This window comes from Nematostella vectensis, chromosome 10, assembly GCF_932526225.1.
Source record: "Nematostella vectensis chromosome 10, jaNemVect1.1, whole genome shotgun sequence".
Taxonomy (NCBI): Eukaryota; Metazoa; Cnidaria; class Anthozoa; order Actiniaria; family Edwardsiidae; genus Nematostella; species Nematostella vectensis.
Genome location: NC_064043.1, coordinates 11,161,609 through 11,171,193, shown reverse-complemented (window position 1 = coordinate 11,171,193; position 9,585 = coordinate 11,161,609). Strand labels below are relative to the sequence as shown.

At 37.9% G+C, this 9,585-nt stretch overlaps 2 protein-coding genes across 2 annotated transcripts; one reads left to right on the top strand and one right to left on the bottom strand.

Annotated features, from left to right (window-relative positions):
- The first annotated feature begins 3,871 nt into the window (after positions 1-3,871).
- LOC5519145 (membrane-associated progesterone receptor component 2) lies at positions 3,872-6,766 on the top strand. Its single transcript, XM_001639020.3, has 2 exons — positions 3,872-4,285; positions 5,837-6,766. Exons 1-2 carry the CDS (start codon positions 3,994-3,996, stop codon positions 6,103-6,105), a joined length of 561 nt encoding a protein of 186 aa, XP_001639070.2. The 5' UTR covers positions 3,872-3,993; the 3' UTR covers positions 6,106-6,766.
- A 9-nt stretch (positions 6,767-6,775) lies between these two features.
- LOC5519170 (A-kinase anchor protein 17A) lies at positions 6,776-9,387 on the bottom strand. Its single transcript, XM_001639087.3, has one exon. The coding sequence runs from the start codon at positions 9,305-9,307 to the stop codon at positions 7,871-7,873; it is 1,437 nt and encodes a 478-aa protein (XP_001639137.2). The 5' UTR covers positions 9,308-9,387; the 3' UTR covers positions 6,776-7,870.
- Positions 9,388-9,585: the final 198 nt, after the last annotated feature.

Sequence of the window (9,585 nt, the reverse complement as noted above, 5' to 3'; positions counted from 1 at the left end):
TTGCCATCGTGTAAGCGGCGTGTGGGTGTGTCGCCTGCATACGTGTGACTTATGACTGATAAATCTCTATAAATCGCTTGGCCAGGGCCTCTACTATATTCCAGGCATCCGGTGTTTGTTTGAAAACCAACGCCTAGAATTTTAGCACAATTTAATTGACGTTTAAGAGGCCTGGATTATTTCGTGAGGCTTTTGTTAGCAATTGCATCTAACCGGCATTATATTCCTTATCTTTTTGTCCTTCAGCGATCGAGCAAGAAAAGCAAGGGTGATCTTGTAGTGTGCTGACTGTACTTAGGCGCTGGAATTCCCTAGGATATTTTCAAAACCTGAGAAATAGACTATTAAATGTGAGAAATCTAATCTTTTATTTTATTATACTCTATGGAGAGTTGTAAAGCATGTTTTTGTATTGCTTTGGTTGGTAATTGTATGAGAGATGTATAGAAAAGTTCAGATGGAATTGCACCAATCATAGGCGAAATTTTTGTATTAGAAAATTACGTGAAATTGTCAATTCGAATATTTTTGCTTAGCGAAATAAATATCTGAATAGACATATGTGGTGTTGATTTTATGGGGTCTTACCAGGGGTCAACCATGTATTTATGTCTCTTTGATTTACCTTTTTTGACGGCTGCACAAACACGACACACTTCAGAATAGAAGAAACCAAAATGTAAGTATTAGATAAAAACTTTTCTAAAATAAAGTATAATTCATTCTTATCTTTTGAGCACGCTTAATCAAGGGATGTTTTGCGTTCCATGATATGATCTATTATTTATTCAAATAATCTTTTGTGCATAGCGACGTATGCTCTATTCGAATTATAGGTTGCATTGACACCTATATTTCCTCAGCGGTTAAAACACCAACGAGGTGTGAACGAGGTGTTGTCCTTCCGTTTTTATATTTTTGTGATGACTCTTTGCCAGATTAGCATGCATTATTGAGGACACATTGCATATTTCTATACCCGATCATTGAATTTACTCGCCATGATGCAGAGGCCTCTGCTTTTAAACCCATTCAAATGCCAAATCTCGTACCTATTGCACTTGAATGGGCAGAAGTGCAAACAATACTCGGTTCGATCGCAAACCATGACTACAGGAAAACATAGTTTGTCCTCAAACTGTCGGTGTTTTCTGTTTAAATCGTGATATATTTTCGCTTTCGCCTAAATCAAAAGTGAATACCCAATTAAATTTGCGGTTTCTAAATTCATCCCTTGTGATGAAACCAAATCACGACATTTCCGGTTTTTAGGAAATAAATACAAGCTTCAGTAAAAATATCTTGATTCAGACAGTTTGGAAATACAAATAACACGTGGCCTATGCTAGAACCTGCACAGATTTTAGTAAAAAATTTGCATACTGTTTCTTGTATTTTATTTTTTCATCCGTTTATTTTGATATCTCCCATAAGAATATATTAGTAATTTTAATTACTAAGGTCGATCTCGAAATTACAGAGACCCAGACCCTAAAATTACATCGTAATCGCTCTAGGCTCATATATATACATATATTTGCATTCAAAAAAGAAAACCGGAGACGCAAGCTTTTCATTTGCATACTTAATTATAGTCTCAGTTCATCGAAGTCTTATCCTTCCCTATGGAGGTCACTCAAAAGTAAATGGAGAGCAACAATCAAAGTCAATATTTCCTTTTGTGGTACATTTAATAGCTTTTCGTCCCTATAACCCCCCTGGATATGTAAGAAGAATAACACACGCAAGGCATGTAGACAAAACACACAACGCAACTCTTTCATCCATATATCCTGGCTCTCTTTCCTCCAAACCATCGCTAGATTACGGGCTCAAAGAAACGAGCTGGAAATCGATCCTAACAAAACATAAAATTCGCAGAGGGGGTTTCCGATCCCTCTGAAATGTCACCATGGTAGCGGCTGAATGATAGCTTTTGGTATGCATTTATGCAAAGAAAATGATTTTTCTTGCTGTTCCTCATCTTCGAGATCGAAAGCGTCTCCAAACGACCTTGGTGACATTTCATTCTTCTTGTGTCTGTCAATGCGCATAAATCAAGGAAATACAAAAGCAATTTGCCAAGTCCCATGACTCAATAATCCTCAACACACTAGTTATTATGTTAATTCGACAGGAAAAGTGTGAATAAGATAAATAAAAGAAGCATAAAAACGACTTCCTTCGCGTGCGGAGATTGAAAGCTTGGAACGAAAAAAAACAGATAGATATTGATACAGACCCGATACAGACCCGACGATTTCCGATTACATCGTATAACGATAATATTCCACAACTGAAAACGTAGGGATGAAATACGTACGATATATTTAGATAATATAAATTTCTTTCTTGGTTTCAATTTAGTTCGTTTCTGTGTGCGTTATCGTCAGATGACTATTTTCAGAGCATGACGTCACCTTCGAGTGGGTCATTTAAATGACGAATGCAAGCTGTGCATCTTTGTGCATCTCATGCTCTCGGATTACGTCGCCATAGGTCTTGACCTGTCTTTTCGAAGGATGGAATACCGAATCTCTCGTGGGGTTTGATTTGATGATGAAGATGGTGGTGATTAGCTTGGTGAGACCCTAAGGTGAGACCATGCAAAACACTCCACCTCCGCATGGGTCCTCTCATGGGATAGTCAAGGGGATCACGTTCGTCGAATTCATCCAAAAGACACACCTCCCGCTTTGATTGCAACATAGCAGCGTCACATAAGGCTGGCGTACCGTGACAGAGGTCAGAACTACTCCACACAGAGCTGTAGTAGGCTTCGACAATATTGGGAGGGTGGGGTGGGGCCCCTACCAGTTAATCATTTTAAAACTAACTGATGAAGGATCTTGAGTTCTAAAAGATCGAAAGCAATCTAGTAGTGGACGTTTCGTTTATTAATTTGATCTGTGTAAAGTTTCATCAAGTTTCTTTTTCCTAGAACAATACCAGCATGAAATTGAAAGATGTGAAGATAATGATGAGGCCTTTATTTACATTGGGTGTCTGGTCGTGTAATGGTGTAACAAAGAGAAACAGAGAATTTTCTGTTCCTTTTAATCCATAAGGCATAGATCTTATAAAGCTGTATTTGCGTTTAGGTTCATCAAATTTTGGTAAGACGGTTTGAGGTTCATAAAAGAGTCAAAGGAAGGGTTGACAGAGGAACTTCTGCTGTCCAACACCCTTCCCTCCCAGGGATCCCCCAGCCAAAAAGGTTTTAAAGGGCGCGAAAGTCTGTATGTAGCGTTCCGGCTAAAAACGAAAGCAAAGACGATAGGACTGCGTTAACTATATTAATCTTAAAAAACTGTAAAAGAAAAACATACATCTGATATTTTTTCAGCCAATAGGAGTGAGGAGAACAAAAGCATTTCTAATCGCGAAAACGGAATAATTCCTTACCCAAGCTATTAACAAAGTATTTTACCATTCATTGCGGACTAGCGCCTTATTTCTTATGCTGTTATGCGAATCATGCAAAAGACACATTAAATGTGTCGTACAGTAAGATATTTTGTTTAATCGGTTTTAGAAGTACTTTAAATCCCGGGGTGAGCGAGGGCATCTTGGGTATAGCACTTTAGGTGTGGTCGACAGCAATTCTTACCCCTAAAGATAGCAAAGGTCTAAGGAAGGTCCTGAAGGGGTAAAACGGGAGCCGGGATGCGCCTTGTTTTGGGCCGGGAAAATGGGATTAGGGTTACCCCGGGAACGGGATTTGTCTGTCTGGAACAGGAATCAACATGCTTCAACGGGAACGGACTTTAATAGCTACAACGACCACCCCCGTCTACTTTTATTGAGATATACTGTAAGCTGTATTTATATCTATTCGGTTCACATTTTTTATACTTTACTCTGTTCTTTCTCAACTGCTAAAAGTTCTCCTGTTCTTTTCTCTGAACTACTCACGTGACAATAACCGAAGAACATCTCCCATAATGCCTCGCGACACCAGTTCGTTGCAAGAGTTGGTGTCGTGAAGCCACGATGGGTTTCGAGTCGGCCGTCAGTTCAATACTAAATTTCCTCTCTTCCCTTTCTTCACCTATACAAATAGTACTGCTGATTGTCTTAGTATTTGTTATAAGAAGGATCCTCAAGGCAAAATTCGACAAAGTACCCGAAGAGCCCCCACCAAAGCGGCTAGAACCTTTCAAGAAACGCGACTTTACTTTGGACGAACTAAAAGAGTATGATGGACTTAAATCACCGTATGTTTTGATGGCCGTAAATGGAAAAGTATTTGATGTTACCAGAGGAAAAGACTTTTACGGTCCAGGTATGACATCTTGTATTATTGTCCACCATTTGAATGTATTTTGCAAGGGTCGTTCAGATATATGTTCTTGGATATCTTCGTGATGTTGAACTTCGTTCTCTGGTCGTCCTCTTATGGTGACCAACGATTTCACAATAGTTCAAAGTCCTGTCCATTCTCGTTTAATAAAGATACAATTCTAATTAGTATCTCTTTTTTGCTTTAGAATACGTGCTTTATTGTGTGGAACTTCTATTTACAAATTTCTAGACACTACCTGTCAAGTCGGCTTACAAAAAAAGTAAAGAAAACAGAATGTCTAATTCACTACTTAGAAACTCAGAGACACATGCTTTGACCATTTCACTTCATATACTCATTAAATTGGTGAATATAAAATGGAGAAATATTTCGGGTCACGCTTTTGTTGCCTTGTTTATGCTTGAGAATTGGCGCTTTTTATTGGAAAACCGTTTGAAATTGACAATAGCATTGTTTGTGGATTATTATTATTATTGAAAGTAGGAAAACTAATTTATACAACTTACTATGCTTTACTATAGATTGCGTTTCAGGTAACATGATGTTATGTGGCCTACAGATGTACTTATGAAACCAGTATTGGTTCAACTAACTAAATTTTGACTTTTTGACTTCTTTTTTCCCTTACCCTTAGTTAGCTAAGATAGTTTCCAGTTATGCTTTGTAGTGTTTAGAGGTAAATCTTATTCAGTATAACACACCAAGTGGTTATATAACCTAGTTTCTATTTAGTCATACTAGTGGTATCAGATGTTTTTAAAAAATCACATGGCTAGGACCACTGTTTGCCTGGTCTTTTGATACAACTGATGTAAAGCAGTCAGTTGTTTGATAGTTACAGTATTTACACTCACAATAAATAAACGTTGAATTTGTCCAATACAGAATAGCTATGAACACTTTTGAAGATGATGAGGAGCTTCCCTTTACTGATATTTCTCCCCTGGACAATCAAAAATACTATTCTTGGAACTTGGAAGATCATTCTTTCTAAACTCCAAAGAACACTCTTAAATTTCCCTATATTACTTTCTCTTGGGATTCTACGGGACTTGCTTGAGGTTCAGAACTTGGTAGGAGAAAAATTAAATTTGAAGATCTTTCAAATAAGTTAGTCAGTGATTGGTGCTCTTTAAATTTTTTCATGAGTCGTGTGAGGGAGGGGGAGGGGGGGGGGTTTGAAGCATGGCACCTAAAAGTCTAGCCTGCTAGCTGGCTCTCATTCAGGCTTATTTGGAACTTTTTTGTTTTCTAAAATTGGAGTTCTGTGACGTGCGTGAAGGCCAGGGTACACTTGGCGAGGATGCGAAGAAATTGAGAAGGCAATAAAATCCCCTGTTTTGAATCCTCTGCATTCGCCCACGTACGCAGCACCATGTTTGGCTGATTGCGTCACTCAAGCCTCTGAGCATGCCAAATCCTGTTGCTAAAGAGAGAAGATTAGTACTATTTTGGATTATGTTTGAAGCATCCAAAAGATTTACTTTGTAAGCATCCAAACATTTGTTCTAATGTTGTCCTTTGTTTCAGGGGGGCCATATAGCAACTTTGCTGGACATGATGCGAGCAGGGGATTGGCAACATTTTCTTTAGGACCAGAGGCGATAAAAGATGAATACGATGACTTATCTGACTTGAATGGGATGCAGCAAGACTCCTTGCGTGAATGGGAACAGCAGTTTGATGAGAAGTATGACTTGGTAGGAAGACTTTTAAAACCTGGGGAGAAACACCAACAGTATGAAACAGAAGAAGAGACGGAGGAAGAAGATGGCAAAGGGGGAAAAAAAGACAACTAGAAATAAGCAGAACTTTGTGAATAAGAAGTGGACTATTATAGACTCTGGTTTATCCACATAATTCATTGCTTCATACATAAAAATTAGACACTAGTTATTAACTAACACGCATCAACCATTTGGACAGTTAGAGAATAAGTCATTAAAGCTAGTTTATTTAGTCATTTTGTCAACCACTGGTGCAATAAGCCAGTTTAGATTTTAAGAAATGATCGGGGAAGAATGGGTCCAGTCTGATGCCTAGTGTCAACAAGCATATTGAAACTATTGCCAATGTACCAACGTGCAGTGTCCCAAACACAAGCAGTATGTATGTAACTGAAGATCAACTTGGGGATTTTAACATTTTTTTTTTCCAATTTGCTCATAAAAAAAAAACACAAAATTAGAAAGGAAAGAATGTCTTCTGTAATAAGTTTTTTTACCTGTAGGGGATTAAACACCCATCCCTGCCAAACTAAAGTAGCTTTATGTTTTCGTTGTTGTTGTTGTTGTTGTTGTATGTACTGTAATGTTTGAATGGAACTGACAAAGTTCCCATTTTTACTGTGATACCCATAGTGATTGTAAATAGACAAAGTGGTTTTATCTCGGATATTGCAAAAAAGCTTGATTGTCAGACAAACAGCTCAAGCAAAAAATTACTCTACTATTAGACAAACCATGTTGATCTTGTCTTAATTTTTTTTTATTCACAACCAAACACTGTTTCTGCCCCAAATCATGCAAGATGGTGTATTATGCCTCAACTGGCCTGTACAAGCTGTTAAGTGCCCACAAGCCAAATACAAAATTAAAAAAGCAAGTTCAAGGTACCAAGGCATTCTAAGGAATAAGTGTTCTTTAAGATAATGTATCCAAGCAATGTGAAGGAACGTTGCAATGGGATTACTGCACAGCAAATCTAAGACGCTCAAGATACCAAATGAAAAAAAAAAAGAAATTGTCAAACATAGCTGAAGTTAGTTACCACTGTGGGGCTACAAAGGGGAGCCAAACTATTAGAGAAAATGTTTTAACAGCCTAGTTTTACAGTCAAACCAGGTTCATATTTCGAAATTTCATTTGATTATTTGCTGAGAAGTTTCCATTCTTGAGACGAATTTTCGAATGTTTTCACTCACAAAGAAGCACAATTCCCGTGAAATGTCTCTTAGAGAAACCAAAATTGCATAAATCAATACCTTCCCTAAGTAGGAAGGGAAACAAAGGCTTTCCCGGCTAATAAACATGACCATGGCAGTTTCTTGCTGCTATTTTGAATGAGACTTTGCATTGAAAATTCGAAAACTCTTTCAAGATTGGAAACTATGCTGCAAATAATCAAATGATATTTTGAATAATGAACTTAATAATCAGCTCTAGGGTGACACGCTTGACCTTATTTGACTGTAAAATCTTCTTATAAACGGTGATAGGGGGAGGTGAAACATTGAAAAATAAAATAATAGCTGAAGTATGCAGCCATGTAGATGGCTATCCCTTATTTTGCCTTGCGAATATTCTTTGAACTAACAAATTAGATGGCATCAAAGTGTAATACACAAAAGTGTATTTTCATGGGCTAATGAATTTATGAAACAAGTACTCATTTGAGTAATTGGACTAACTTACAAGTCTACAGGATGTATAATGTACAGCAAAATTGTCTAAAGTTCTAAATACAAGATGTCATATCAATACTTTATTATCCTTGTTCTCCTTTGTTAACATCCTGATAAACTGGAGAATAGAATTACTCAGCTAAAGTGTAATCTTGTGACTACTATTTTTTTATGATTGAATTTAGCTTGACCTTGTTTTTTATCTGTTTACGTAAAAGCTCCCTTTCTAGTTCTTGTTTCCTTTCTTTCATTTCTTTTAAGTTTTTTAGTAGTTTATCTCTGAGTTCTTTTTCTTGCTGCTCAAGTTTAATTTTCTTCTGTTTTTCAACTTCTTCCTTAAGTCGCTCTTCTTCTTCAAGCTTCCGTTTCTTTTCCTCTATCTGTCTAAGCATATCAAGTTCTTTTTCTCTTTTTCGTTTTTCTTCTTCCTCCTCGGCTCTTTTATCAGCAACTCGCTTTAAAAGTTCCTTCAATAGATGTAAAGATTCAACTTTTCTCTGTTCCTCTAATCTCTTTCTCTTCTCTGCAATTCTTTGTTCCCGTTGCCTCCTTTGCTGCTCTAGGCGTTCTTGTTCCTCTTTCTTCTTCCTCCTTTTCTCCTCTCTTTTCCGTCTTCTTTCCTCCTTCTTCCTTAACTCATCCATCATCTGCTTTACTTTCTCTGCCTCTCGTCGTTGAATCTCCATTCTCTCCTGGTGCTTCCTTCTTTCTAGCTCTTCTTCCTCTTTCCTCTTTCTTTCCTCCTCTTCTTTTTCTTTCTCAATTATTCTCTTCCTCTCCCTGTCTCGTGCCTCTATATTCTTAGCACTTAAATGACTTGTCCTATCAAAATCAACCATAATATTAGCTGCGGCAGCTCTTCCTTCCTCTGAAATGTGCACAAGCTTCATTCCCTTGAAGGATGTCATTGCTGACGTAAAGCCTTGGTACTGCTTAAACTGGATGTACACATCAAAATGCAGATGTGATCCAAAATAAAACGTCTGGAATTCACTTTTGTTGTTTGTTATCTGTTGTCTATAACTATCCAAGATTGGGATGTCTATACAACGGATTTTGCCAAAATGTTGAAAAACTGATATTACTGTATTCTCACAAGGTTTATCCCCAGACTGCTGCGTCGCGAACCATTTGGAAGGTAATCCCTTGATAGTTATAGTATCAGGCCTCTCCCCTGGTTTACATTCATTCAGTTCTTTAGCGTCCCGAAAGAAGGAGTCCCACTCGTGCATTGTGGGAAATTTGAGCTTCGTCTCTTTCGCCCGGACTTTTAGAGGGTCTGCAAATCCACCTAACTTGATAACATTTCCGTCAAGTTTATCAATGAACTTAGATAAAACTCCTTTTGTCTCTGTTTCTGCTTCAAATCGGATCATTTCTAGAGTCGATTCCACAACACGTAAAACAGCAAACTGATCTGGCGCTACCATTGCTTTCAGTTTTTCCATCACTTCCCAGTTCGATATCGAGACTCCGGCCACCTTAATCTCAGGCAGTGAAACCTGGATTGTTAACTTGGCTATGGGTTTCAGATATAGTCGGCGAATGGGGCAGATTTCGATCGCTTCACTGACATCACTGCAAACTTGCGCCGCCATGTTTGCTTTCTCCTCTAGATTATGCGACCGGGCCTGCTCTTAAACCACAGGATGTCAATTTCAAATAATTCTCTCTTTTATAAAGACGCTTTGCAGTCCGTCGAGACTCATTTCTTTTCGATGACTATTATTTCATTGAGCTATTTTTAATCTTGAAGATATATATAATAAATGACGAAGTTATAAAGCGACCGCAAGTCTTCAGTCAATTAAAAATATATCAATATTTCTACTTTCACTCCCCTCCTTCGATTGTAAGCCGTGTGTTCTCTTCGTCA